At 27.3% G+C, this 15140-nt stretch overlaps 1 protein-coding gene across 6 annotated transcripts; it reads right to left on the reverse strand.

Moving 5' to 3' along the window:
* Positions 1-920: 920 nt before the first annotated feature.
* LOC111042010 (ral GTPase-activating protein subunit beta) lies at positions 921-13966 on the reverse strand. Of its 6 annotated transcripts, XM_022326499.1 has the most exons (30): positions 13696-13965; positions 13277-13370; positions 13143-13207; positions 12883-13084; positions 12731-12757; positions 12435-12599; positions 11964-12197; positions 11145-11411; positions 10857-11015; positions 9857-9964; positions 9557-9679; positions 8581-8921; positions 8357-8502; positions 8201-8285; positions 7980-8124; positions 7800-7910; positions 7454-7612; positions 6745-6885; positions 6444-6458; positions 6082-6308; positions 5640-5747; positions 5356-5554; positions 3498-3720; positions 3192-3411; positions 2515-2676; positions 2164-2443; positions 1905-2099; positions 1650-1785; positions 1324-1440; positions 930-1050 (listed from the first exon to the last, which is right to left on the reverse strand). In XM_022326499.1, exons 1-30 carry the CDS (start codon positions 13729-13731, stop codon positions 930-932), a joined length of 4611 nt encoding a protein of 1536 aa, XP_022182191.1. In that variant the 5' UTR covers positions 13732-13965. The 6 variants fall into 6 exon arrangements, with proteins under 6 accessions (XP_022182188.1, XP_022182192.1, XP_022182189.1 ...); XM_022326496.1 differs by having other exon boundaries at positions 921-1050; positions 13143-13370; positions 13696-13731; XM_022326500.1 differs by lacking the exon at positions 7454-7612 and having other exon boundaries at positions 921-1050; positions 13143-13370; positions 13696-13966.
* Between the last annotated feature and the right edge of the window lie 1174 nt (positions 13967-15140).

The following is a 15140-nucleotide window of genomic DNA, read 5'->3' on the forward strand; positions in this document are numbered from 1 at the left end:
TGTTAAGCTTATTTACCTACAAACAAAAATATTATTAGTAATCATAGAAAATCATCCATAATTGAATAAAAACCCAGTTGTAAATTTAAAATTTCTACAAATAGCTTCAGAAGATCCAAGGAAATTCATCTTGAAAATGCATATTATATTAATATTTGATGAAAATGTCAAGTCTACAATAATTATTCTTTTTTGAATTACAACTAAGAAACAGGTTTTGTGTAAAATTTAGTGATCAAGATTGTTTTCCAAACTATTTTAGACCTCCAAAAGTTTTAACTAGATACTCACTGACAACTGGAAACCACCAGATACAGTTTTCTCAATTTATGACCTCAAATAATTTCAATAGTATAGGCCATAGTGTACACCAACTAATCTCAAGATTGCAAAATCGAAAAATAATCAAATTCTATAATAGTATCGATCATATTATTGTTTTCAAATGGAATGATCTTCGTTTTAAAATCCATTTTGAACAAGGAATCTGGCCATAGTAAATTTTTACATCTTGAACTTACTTAAATTCTTTACATCCGTATAATTACTGTACCTAACAGAAACTAATTAAAAAACATTCATTGCACACCTTAAAAAAAATGTAATTAGTTTATTAAAATAAATGTATGTAATAACTTTTTTTTTAGCCCAAAATCAATCAGATAAATGATTATTTGGTGCAAATATGTACAAAATTAAGTGAAATTTCATTACAAAAAAAAAAAAATTATAATAAATGGTTAATAAAAGTAAACAATAATAAAAATTTTAATTAAAAATAACTAAATATCACAACATTTGGAATTTAATACGCATACGGTTATAAAAGATAAAAGTTAATCCCAGTTGGCTTACATTTATTGTTTTGTATGACAAATAAAAAAAATAATAAGAAAATATTGCACAAGCCACTAAGTAGAAATTATTATTTAAGTGGAATTAGCATTACTTAATAAATATGTATAAAGCTCTGGCTTAGTCATCTTTATTTGATATTTTCCAACAATTTCTTGAATTTTTAAACGCCTGCGTATATGACCTGGTTGGAAACTGAAAACAAATATAAGATAAATAAATTTAAATTACAAAGCCATAACTAATTATTCTTATTTCTTATCAGCTTAAGTGGAACTTCAATATTGGCCTATTCTGACGCCATTCATAACAAATAATAATTTAATTATTTAGGTACTTTTCATTAATATTGTGTATTTGTGTTAAACTGAGTTTTATACATGATGTTATCATATTGTAAATTACATTATTTATTTGCTTATAAAAATTAAATGAAAGGTCATGGCATTTAAAAGCAATGTAACTTACCTGTCATTCTCTAATCTTTTGCGTCTACAAATGTTTAATGCAGTTTGTCTGACCATTGTCCCAACTACTTGTTTACTAATAACCATACCATCAACTAACGGAGTAGCGAGGTTCGTTCTAGAAAAAATTAAATAATTAAATATCAGAGTATTCAATATGTTATTAATAGTAGTGTCATATAAGATTAACATTGCAGGTCATTCTAAATAAAAATTGAAATCATTAATTTTCAAAAAAAAATACCCATTAGTAAAGGTTGTATTTTATTATTTAAGCCATATGCGTGCGACTCTTATACAGATATTGTATAATTTAAAGTAATATACCTTCCGATTGGTCCTTGCATTTTCACTCTAAGTAATCCACTTTGTAATGCGTGCAGGTAAATGACATTCACATCACCAATATCTTTAATGTGTGACAAAGGCTCAATGCCAGTATTTGTATAAGATAGAAGATTTGCTGAAGAAAATATTAAAAATGTACTTTCATTGATTTACTTTTACAGTATCATAAAGTTTAATAAATTGTTGAATACAATTTAAAACTATTATTTGAGTGCTTAATGATTGATTACTCACCAATAGGAAAGTGTATATGATCTTCAAAACTTTCTAGCCAAACTAACATTATTGTAGCGGACACATATTGTGGACGTCTCTTAGGTGGTTCAATATGCGGCTGAGTTGGTTTTCCTTTATAATCAAATTCAATGGACATAGCTCTTGTAGTGACTGGTTTTGTATATCTGATGCCTCCGTGTTGCAAGACATCCCCTATTAAATTATTAATTTTGAAAATATCTCCAGGTAAATTAATATTAAAATGTATTGAGTATACCTTCAGGCTTTTGTGATTTCACACGTTCTTTACAATTTGTAGGAACGACAAAAGCTATTTCAGAACTTACATCTGCCCAATAGACTACATGCGTTTCACCATTATACAAGCTTCCACCATGTGAAGTATTGAGTTTTTCGTCTTGAGAATGTTTATAGTCAGGTAAGTTCCAACTTGTTTCAACACGCCCAGTCCATCCAGGATGTACATTAATATTAACTGGCCAACCAAGATTAGTTAACATTTCTAAAAAGTTTGGTGAAACTGCTGTGTTGGAAGTCTAAACATATTTAATTCATAAAAATATTATTTAATAAACAATTCAATATTGAACAAGTTTGAGATATTTACCACATTATTTAAGATATCCTTGAAATTTGTTTGACCATCCTTAACATAAAATACATGGCATGTGTCACAGGTGCGTGATGGGGTGTTATCAAGAATTTCAAGGTCTTTGCAGAAATTTTCATGATGTACATTTAAAGGAACTAATGAAGGGACGGTTGATGGCTAAAATTTAAAAGTAAACATTTTACTTAGTTATTTATAGCAATAATTTTTGGTTAGGCTAGGTTTGGCTTGTTTTGATGTTAAGTGTATTCTAGGTCATTATACTGGTATGCATTGTCTTTGTCTTATTTAACACGTAACATAGAAAATTTTACATTCAAAATAATCTATTTTTTTTATTAAATTCAAAGTTAAGAATATTATCTACGGCCACACGTAGACTCTTTTGATATTTTAATTTTGAAGAAAGTATTATGAGTAATTTTAAGTAAATCTTTTGTAAGCTTTAAAATTCTCAAAAGCCTTTACATGAAAAAAAAAATATTTAAAAAAGCAAACATAGGGCCCAAGATAATATTCTTACCATAAAATTTGACGGTTGGTCAATTCACTCTCTCATGTTAAAAATAACAGAATAAATGGACCATTCTGAACATTCCATTGTCTATGTTATATGTTAGTAATATGAAGACAACACATGTATGTGCAATGTCCTGTGTAATTAATATAATTACATTTGTATCATCTAATCTAGACAAAAATCCAAAATGGGATAAAAATAATCTGGCTGTATTGAAATCAGTACAAGGTTGAGGTGGCAAAATTTCTGTTGCTTTAGGTGGAGGTTCTATATAAGAACTTTCCATCTCTTTCTGTTTTTCAATCAAATCTGATAATATGCTATGTTCTTCATCATCAAAAACTAAACTATCCAAACTTGGTATGGATTTATCTCTAAAATTAAATGCAATTTAAATTTTATTAAAAATGATATATAATATATGAAATATATTAGTTGTGAAAAAAATAAAAATTTATACATTTTGCAAGTTGGTATTCGTTCTATGTTTTCTGAGAAATGTGTTGTAGACCTTCGTGAATGTCTATGTCGACTAGGTTCTTCCATTGCTACAGGGCGGCCAGGGCAAACATTATACTGTTTTGTTGATGACGACCGATGACGAGGCAAATGCCTTAGTTGTAAAGTCCAAGCTTGCCGTCCAAATGATCCTCTAATCAACACTGTCAACGTTGGCTGTGCGTCTAAACAATTAAAACTATATACTTGATACCTTATTTATTTATTTATTTATTTATTTATAATAAACGGGTTTAAAACTATTAAGCAAAATACAATAATTATGATTACAGTTTCAGTTTATCTTATAATATATGAATAGATAACACTTCAAAAAGTAAGAATTAGCAAGTATGACAATAAACAGCGAAATAAAGAATAAATTATATAATAAAAGTATAAACTATTAAATTAACAATAAATAGTTATAATAGAACTAAGGGGTGCATAATAATTAAAAAAACAATAAATTAAACAAGTCAATTTAAAGCCATATAAATATTCTGCCTAAATACATAAAGCGATATAACAAAAAAATCAACATGATCCTTTAGACAGTTTGCAAAAGACTCTGCGGGAAAACGAGGTGGAAGTATAATTGTTTTTACAAAGCAAAAAATGAAATAATTTGGATCTTCTTAATCAGTGAGTTTGTATACTAAAACCAATGAGGGATAATAATTCCAGAGAATACATAAGACCATTTAATAAGTTAACTAAAAACATAATATCAGCAACATTTCTCGTGTCACAAGACACAATCCCCAATTGGGTGATCTGCACATTATATGAATCTCTTAAAATGGGTATATTTAATTTAAAATATAATAGCTTTAAAAATGTTGACTGAACATTTTCAAATTAAACTAGTATGTGAAAAATAGTGGGGTGACCAGACAATTAACCCAAACTCAAGATGAGAGTAGGAGACCTAATGAGAGAAAAGTATAATGCAATGGTGGTATTTCCAAAATTAATCATGCTTATATTAATAAATCTTAGCATCTTAAAAGCTTTTTTAAGAAAAGTGTTAATATGGATGGAAAAATCCATATTAAAAATTAAAGATAATCAATAAGTCTGGAAGTAACTCGTGTAACTGTATAATTATCAATCATATAATTGACATCATTGACCATGTTGGTGATTATCTTATTTTTACGAGAGAATGTTATAACGCTGCACTTATTTATATTATATAATAGGTGATTAACACTCTCCAATCAACAAGTTTGTCCAAATTTGATTGTAATTTTAATGCATCATTTGGTGATTTAATAACGGAAAATAATTTAGTATAATCGGCAAATAAAAGAATGCCAACTGAGCTATCAAAAATAAAAGGTAAATCATTAATAAATATTATAAATAAGAGGGGACCTAAGTGCGACCCTTGAGGAACACTAGAACTAACCAAAAAGTCATTAGAAGCATAACTACTAATTTTAACCACCTGGGCACGAGAACATAGAATACGTTTTAACCAAAAATTGTCCATGAATACCAAAATAAGATAATTTATATGATAGAATGTTATTTACTTTATCCAACACTTTTAGAAAGTCTGCATAAATAGTGTCCAATTGAACACTTTGATTTAAGGCCGAAAGAATTTTTGTCTGATAAAGTAAAATATTAGTAGAAATCAAAATTTTGGGTCTAAAAACCATATTGGTTTTTAGATATGAAGGGGAAATAAGTAAAGACAACTTTTTAGTAATTAAAGCTTCAGAAATTTTTGAAAAAATGAACTTTATGGAAATCGTTTTATAATTTGTACAAGTTATATAGTTTTTATTGGAATAACAAAATATATTTACCTTGACTGTTGCCTAAAGGTTCTTCAAAAAGAGCTAATATTATAGAATTTTCTAACACAAAGTATCTAAATTTAGATATGGCATGAGATTTGCATTCTACATTATCAGTAGCTATTGAATTACAGTGTTTGATTAATGTTATTTCGTCCAATAAACATGATAGACTTTCAGCACCACAGACAGATGGAAAATATCCAACCTATAATGAATACAAAAAGAAAAAAAAACAATTTAATTATAAAAATGAAATAATAATAAAAATAATAAAAATATTTTTTTCATACTTGTTCTAATATAATGGTTAGTAATGATTCAGCAGCATCTCTTACTCTCATTGAAGCTGGTTTTAGTTCTTTTTCATCTTTCATTTTTATTGGTTCTTGGGGTTTACCCTGTTTATACAATTTATATACAAATATAATATATATTATAAACATTAAACAAACATAAATGTATAAATATTATAAATATGGTGGGAGATTTCTAGCAGATATTCGTTTTGGAATTAAGTATAGTCCATTATTGAGAGGTAAAATGTACACATTTTTTTTTAAATATTTGGAATACAAATTAGATATTGTGAGGTGTTACTAAATATAAATGTCACTGTACTAAGCTTTTGAATTAATTTGACAACATATACTAAATAGTAAATAAATAAATAGTTTCTATAGTTTATAGTGAATATTTGTGTCGTCTGTATTTGTAATATTTCAAATAACTTACATGTGATTTAGTGCCCGATATACCAAGTTCTACCACTTCAATAATAGTATTCAAACAATCTTTATCATCCAGTAGATAAGGATGAGCAACAATCCAAACTGCAGCACATTGATATGCAGCAACAATAGTGGAATGCAAATCTCGAGAATGAGCTGGAGGTGGTCGCCAACACTGGTAAGTTATATAATCACATAACCATTTTACAGCTCTTTTACATTCCAATGAATCTATAAAAGTAACATACTCATGCATATTAATTTAAACTTCAAATAAAATAGAAATATTGAAAAATACAAATACTCATAAATAGTTATAATTAATGTTGTTAATCATTACATATAAAATATAATATATTATATTACCAGTTAATTTTCTTGCTGCATGAAACATCAATTATGTATTTACTATCCATTAACAATTCATTGAAAATAAAAATAATAAAAACTATAAAACATTATTTTGTATTTAACATGTTTTTTTCTTGTTTAATTAATAATTGTATCAATAAATTCTTAAATATTCATAGAAAACTAATATACCATAGACACATTAAATATAAATGTTCAGTATGTAAATGTTAAGACAACAGTTCTTAATAAATAATAAAAGTATATCAATTTTAATTAAAATTATTAATTGTAAGATATTTAAAAAATATATTACCTGTTTCTTTTATATGAACTCTAGCTAAACCCATGAGCAATTCTAAAGCAGCTAGTGAAATATTCAAATCAGATTTCCATGAAGAAATTAGTCTATGACATACTAAATATGTAGCTCTAACATATAATGCATGAGCAGAATCTAAAAAAAATAAGTATAAATATAATTGTTTAGTATAGAATATAGATGATAATAACTGAAAACCAAATGTAGAATATTTCTCATATTTTTTAAGTCAATATTAGTAGCTGAGTCGAATAATACAATGATAAATTTCACTATATTACTGAAGTCAGTGGATCTTATTTATACAATATTATTGTCATCAACAAATGTATACATACTTAAAATTAATATAAGAATATATTAAAAAATATATCAATATAATATCAAATCTATAGTCCGTTCCAAAAGAGAATACACCAGTTCTCCATACTTTTTTCTCTTTCACTACCTTTGCCATTTTTTGGGAGATACGTGTCGCTTGGTATATTCTCTTTTAGACCAGATTATAGTTAAAACTATAAGAAGTAAAATGGTTAGAATAAGTTTATTACTCTAATGGAGAGAAATAAGATACTTTTGTTATTAAATAAATAACAATAGCAATAGTTTATAATTTATTATGTTAAAATTATAAATATTAAATATACAATAAAAACTAAATATAGCGCAAAAATAAATAAAACATTTTTGTGAAAATTATTACTTTTGTTTAGAATTGAGAAGTCAAATGGTTCACCAAAATAAAAGCCAGCTGAATCTAAACTGGATTCAGGAGTTGGTATATTACTTGAACTGCTGTGAGGTAAACTCGACATTTGATCTTGATTACTGGATGGTAAGCTAAATGAACTCATTGTTTCCACTGTGCAAACAAGCGCAAATAAAATATAATAATACAAAAAAAAAAACAATTGTGTTAGTTGATGTAACAAACTACATAATATCAAGCGCAATATTATAAAATAATTATAAATAATGTAAGTATGTGCAATATGTATGTAGAATTTTAAAATGTAGGTACTGAAACTTCTTATAGTAATTAAAATTACCTGAAGAAAGCAAATTAGACGTAGTATCACTTTGAGCTGTAGCATCAGAATCTGCATCATTCTCTGATTCTTCAAAAATTGCAGAATCTTGTACACACAATAATAACCCTCCTATAAAATCAAAAATTTAGAAAATGATAAAAATGAAAACTATTAAAAACTAAAATATTCACATTATACCTAAAAGCATTTGTGAATTATGAGAATCCGATTCAAACTGTAAAGCATTTATAAGAAGATTCATAACACGAGGTTTAAGTTCTCCCATAATAATAGGTCCTCTTGTATTATTATTAGACACATTCAGTTCTTTAATAACTAAATCCTATGCAAGTACAAAAATATTAATTTCAATAACAACTCGATATAAATAAATAATATTAAACTAATATATAAATTACTTTAAAGTGTAATGGTAATGCAAGCATAGAAAGTAATAGGTGTATTGCTGACCTTCTTAATTCATTCTTAGGGATGCTATTTGACCTACAAATACAATTAAAATATTAAAAATCATATAATTATATGATTTATTAAACTTATGTTTATTTATTTACTTGAGTTTAAGTTCTCGTTCAGGTAACACAAGTTCTAATGTTTCAATGATATATGGTATAAGAACATTAATTCCGTTTAAATCTAAGCGTAAAAGGTTATGTGAATTTAACAATATACTTGAAATGGTTTCATCACATTCGTGTGCCTTATTAAAATAATTCTTATTTAATTAAAATGTATAATATAATTAAAGTAGGTTAAAATTAAGATTTATTTTTATTACTTCATTAATATGTAGTCCTTCATAAACCGCCATATAAAACCTAGCTAAATAAACTGGCAAGATTTCTTCGGATGTTTTCTTGGAGCAAAATATTCTACACAATGTTCCTATTGCTTCAGCTCGGCCAGGCATATAACGATCGTAATGAAGAACATTGGCAGAACTGGAAGTTATAGAGTCAATACTATCAGACACATTGTCTGTAAGTGAATTAGGTTGTGATGCAGACGCTGTACTTCCTCCTCCCATACTGCTGTACCCTCCACCAGAACCGCTACTTCTAATACTCGATGTATCAAACATAACTGAACTTGGTCGTTTATACATTCTACTACTGTCGGCTACAAACAAATAAATTTACAATGATAGTATAGTACAAATGTATAATTTTCTTTAAATCAAACACGCACATACAATGAACAATCATGTATCTTACTGCATAAAAATATGATTATAGTATACTTTTGGTTTTTGATTAACTAACATGTTTTTATTTATTCCATTTACATATGACTGAAGATGCTATATTCTAGTTTAGCAAAAATTAAGTTTCAGAGGCATATTTAAGAATTATAAATATAATTGGACAAGTAACTAAGAACCCTATACAAGGCATGTACATATAAGGCTTTAAAAAAAAAATTGTACACGTTTAAAATGCATTGTAAGAATTATGTATCATAGAGAATATAATACATTTTATTATAGAAATAAATCTATAAGTAGAATATTTAATTACTAAGTAATACAATCTTTTTTAATGTAAATATTAGATACAAAAGAAATCATAGATGTTACATTTGAAAAATCATCAGACTGTGTTGTAGGTTGAGTCCAAAATTAATAATTAAACAATTCATTTATTAGGAAATCCAAAATTGTTTGATCATATTATGTAAGACTTATACTTAAATACCTTTTAAACAACAGTTTACATAGTTATATTTCGGTCATATATTATTTAAAAATGACTTACACGTAGTTGAAGATTTAGGTTTATTAAAATCAACTCCAATTAATGCAGCTTCAAATAACCATTCACCAAAGAGGTGGAGAATACTATTACACCGTGGTCGATTTTCAGCAAATATTTTGGGTTCTGTTTAAAAAGAAAGTAAATATATTTTATACATTTTTCAAATGCATGAAATAAATATATTTATTAAATACAAAATCTCTCAAAACAATGTTGTTTTTGTAAAAATAATTAATTCTCAAAAATGTTACATGTATGTATTACAAATATTAAAAAGTTAGAAGCCTATAAATTAATTACCTGAAAATATTGATATTGATGGGATAGAAGTAGTTGAAGAAGACAATTTATTTGATTGAGTGCTAATACGGCTAGTGGTTAATCCAACTAAAGATGATTTTGGGATACCTGTAGACAAAAAAGTTATTTTTCAAACTCAATTTAAGTACAATTATAAATTATAATAGAATTGTTAATAAAATAAAATATATTTACAAAATAAACATTTTAAATTTTTTTTTCCAAATAAATAAATATTATAAGTACTTTATCAAATTATGGAAACTAATTTGGTTAAAGCAATAATTCAAAGATTAGAATATACCATCAACAATACCATTTCATACTTTTTGCAAAATTATCTGTTCATAAGATAATTCACCAAGATTAAAAAAGCATTTCTTTTAAAAAATAAATACATTTATTTACTATTATTACTCTATGTAGGTAGTAATATAGTTTAACTATTAGTTAATAGACAATACCATAAAATATAAGGCAAATAATAATTTTTTATTATTCCTCAGTAAATCAATCCTTTTGGCCAAATGATCATAGGCATGCACAAAGTATAGGCTTTCTAGGCAGAAGAGAAAATAATCCAAGAAAGAGTTTATCCTTAGTCTTTCACTAACTGCCAACACCACTAATTACTTATAATATAATACATTTATACATATTTTTAAAATTAAATTTGTATACAATTACACAGTCAAATTAATAATTGTACTAAAACCTTTCATGATAAATGTCAAAAAAAATTGACACAGATGGATGTATACAAATTTTGAACTTAAATTTGACAACATATTGATGGTCGTTGATTAGTAGTTCCTACATTATTTTGATTTTTCTTTTGGTGGTAGTCATCATGATTTGAAAATAACAAATTGTTCCAAAAATATTATTGTTAAGTTGCATAAAATTGTATGTGCACACCTATGCATATTGCCAACCGTAGATGTATGATAAAAACTACTTTATTTAATGACACAATTTAATTTTGTGACTAAATATATACCCTTATTGGTAAGTGAAGGTGCAACGCTAAAACTTTTGGCCAATCGACGTTGCGAAGGCGGTGTATGTGTAACAGTACTTGCTTCTTTTTTTTCTGAAATGTTTCCTGAAGTCCAAGGTAAGACGTCATCCCAAATAATAGTAGGATGAGAAACAATGCCTATTTTTAAAAATGTGCATTTATGTTTATATTTACAAAATTAAAAAAGTGCTATTTAAAAATGTTTTTTTCTTATCACCAAGAATAAGAAGATATTTAAAAAATTTAATATGTATAATAAATCCTTGCCTAAAAATGCATCAACAAGTGATGCAATCCCACGTATAGCTACATAAAAATTGTAAGGCAATACATTTAAACATGGATGATTTGATGGATCAACAAGCCTATGATTGGGGTCAGAAAGTGCAGCTTGAAGAAATTTGGGAGTTCGGCTAATTGTAGTTGGTCGACTGAGATCAGCAGGATTTCCAATAGTTTGTAGAAGTCTAAACCAACTTTGTGCTATTGTGTGATTAGACATTCCAGATGGTATCAGGTGAATGTCTTCATTAGCTAAAATAAAAAAATAATTAAATTTCATATTGTTTTATTAAGTTTATTCAATTATAAATTATACAGTGGTGAATTCTCCAGGCTAGGTAGCATGTACCATTTGTATATGAATAAAAAACTATTCTTTTACAAATTGTTAGTTATATTACATATTTAATTACAGTAAAAATAATGTATGATTAAATTTCTCTTTTATTAAGACTGATAACTGATATGTAATATTATTATCGTATCTTTTATTATCAGAGCATGAAAATATGAGATGACACATGCACTAGCTATAAAGCACTTATTATTGCAGAGAAATATCGGCTGTACCAAGAACCATAAACCTTTGTACTCTTATTTTATGAAAATATTTTTTAATAGGTTCTATTGGCATCTCTGGAACTTACCAACTATTGCATTCAATTGCACTTTAGCAATGATTCCAATTTTTAAAATTTTACTGTACCAAAAACAAGTGTTTAATAAATTATGTATAACTGAGCTTGAGCATGATCATGCTTTGGAGTCAGCATTCACCACTGAATTTATAAAAATTGTACATACGTATTTTTAACTGTGGAAAATCTGGACCATACATGAATGTTAATACACGAGCAGTAAGTGCTAAGTTTATACGATTCCATTGATGAATCAAAGCAGTACGATGGCGCCAAGTGACTGCCATTTCTCGCAATGTTTTCCATAATGAAGGAGAAGGAAAACAACGTACACAAGCCACAAGCCATACTTCTATTAGAACGCTTAGTACTCGTTCACATAATTCTTCTCCAACATCCTCTGTAAAAATTCAATATCAATAATAACAATTAAAATAGTCTAATAATTTCCAATAATTCGAAAATATTTATAAATGAATTTTTTCTTGCCCAATGAAGCTATTATAAGTTGTATTTGAGATGTGTAAACTCAATTTTATTTTATTCCCCTCAAAATTTAAGTTATTAAGATTTGACTGTTTTATATTTTATCTAAAATTAGCAGCCAATCAGATATAATAAGAATATATGAAAACACCTTTTACAGTTGGTGGAGCTAATAAAGCATCATTGATGGCCAGAAGAAATAGCAACAAAGCTTCCCAAGTTTCTGGCTCAATAATTTTAGATGTTCTTGACAAATCATGCAATGTTCTTAAGACACGATGACACAAAACTGCTTGGCGGTTAATTGTGTCAGTACCTGAAAATAAATACAACTATGAATCAGTACAAAACACAATTATAAATAAAACCTGAAACTTAAGCAATATTAAAAAGGTACAGTCATTTTAACAAATCTACATTATTTATTAAATTCATAAAATTCCTTACCAATATTTAAATATAAAAATGTCCAGACTTGTAACAAAGAAAAAAACAATTTTTTTTCTAAGTATTATAATAATTTTAATAATAGGTATAGTAAGTATTAAGACGTGTTAACTTATAATTGAAATACCCATGATAAAATTGAATTGATTTACCTTCTCCTTTTCGTGGTACAAATAGATTATAGAAATGTGAAATTATTTTTCTAGCGTATAGATTTGGATCGTTGCAAACTGGTTTTGGAACGGATAGTTTTGGTGTTTCATACAACGCTGAAAGCCAATCACAATATATATGAACACAATCTCTAATTGTATCATGTTCAGACAATGGTAAGCTCAAACCATAACAAATAACCTAAAATAAACATAGCATTAGTTAAGACCTTAGGTTATTAATTTTTAAATTTACTGACTTCCATACACCAAGTCACTTCATTGTCTTTGGCAAGTTTACTTGGTTCAGGTGGATGAGTTATACCTAAATTTGACGACAGTTGTTTGATGACTGATAACACAACTTCTTTGCCTGAACCTGCTGGGAACTTACTTAAGACACTTTGACCAAATTCGCCACAGTTTTGAACTGCCGAACTCAGTGACGCCCACTCACAATACATTCCAGAACGTCCTCCAGTTCCCTCCTGAATCATGATTTCAAAATATTTTTTATAACAATTAAAAATATCTTATTACACATATATTTAAACGCGGTTACCATCTTCTAAGTTCGTACATTTAATCAATTTATTATAAGTTTAATCATAATATTTGATAAACATAATGTATAGAAACATTACTAAATAGAAAGCTACTAAATCTTTCTTGTGTACTTCCATAATTGTTATTTTATTAGTTAGATATTATTAACTACATAAAATTATAGAATTTTAAAATCAACAGTGGCGTTTAAAACAAATTCATGGGATCATAAACATAGTAGTTAAAATAATACATTCGTATTCGTACCTTCCAGTTCACTCTGTTGAACACTTCTAAATTCATATGTCAAAAATATTGAATATCCGTCACAACAATATTGTCACTTGAGTATGTTTAACATACTTTTATTCTACAAATCTTTAAAATATAAACCGTTCGACCAAGTACAAACTGAATTCGAATAGACAATAGTAAAAAATAACAATAATAATAAATGCATACATGAATAATAAAAAGAGTAATTGAGTAAAGAGTTCTAAACAATTGGCGCTAATCACAAACGTCAACAAATTGTTATCAACACGTTTGTAAAATGCATTGATAATGTATGAATGGATTATTAAAATAATGGACCATCTCAAACCGAGTGTGCAGCGCAGACGCGCAGTCACTCTTACCCGCGGAAACTTCCACCAACCTCATTCTGAGGCAGCTCTGGCTTTCTATGAGTACATTGGTGTGACATCACAGATTAAATTTGAGCTGTGATGACACTGTGTGAATTAGCCGATTCAGGCGATTGCCGCAATGCCGCCTCGAACACCGTCGTGGACTCGTGGCCATAGACCACGGCCATAGCCCTATAAAGATATCTATAGCCTATGCCCAGGGGCGGACTGGGCCGGCGGGAAACCGGGAACTTTCCCGGTGGGCCGCTGTTCAAAAATAATTTGTTATTATTACATTACTTATTACTTAAAATAAAATAGCCAATAGGTATAAATTCAAATGATGAATATTTTATATTTTCATATTATCATTCATTACGCGCGTGTATAAAAAATTTTTTACATTTGGGTTTAAAAATAGATTTAGGTTTTGGTTCGGCTTATACTCCATCAGGAGTTTGCGTATGATCAATAATTTGAATAATATATTATTTTAGTAATGCAAGAAAATCTTTGCAATCAACCGCAGTCCGCAAATAAGCATTCCAAACGTAAATACCTATCTATTACCTAAAATTATTATTTTTCCTAGTATTTTTTTTAAATAATAGGTATGCAATATGAATATAATTTATTTTCAAAGGAAAAATGAGTTAAATCTAGTTATAACTAGAGTTAGGATGTTGATGACCTAAAAAACACACAAAAATGCCCTAAAAAAAGTGCAAAAATGCTCTGAAAACTTCAAAAAATGACCTTAAAAATTATCTAAAATACTAATTAAGTAAGTGAAAAAACTTATTTATAAATAATAATTTTTATTAGAGATATGGGTATAATAATGGGTGTAATAGTAATTTAAAATATGAATTATAAATATATTAAGCATTTAAATAATTCAATATATAACACTCAAAGAGTAAATCTTATCGGAACGCGATAAATGTAATCACAACAAAAACCCCACAATAATAATATTAAAATTATTTTTTACTAATAGTCCAAATCCAAAGTTAGATTTTAAATAAATTAAATTTGTTTCCAAACTTGGGTGTAACATTTGCCCTAAAATCTATAATTTGT

Source organism: Myzus persicae, unplaced genomic scaffold (genome assembly GCF_001856785.1).
Source record: "Myzus persicae strain clone G006 unplaced genomic scaffold, MPER_G0061.0, whole genome shotgun sequence".
Taxonomy (NCBI): Eukaryota; Metazoa; Arthropoda; class Insecta; order Hemiptera; family Aphididae; genus Myzus; species Myzus persicae.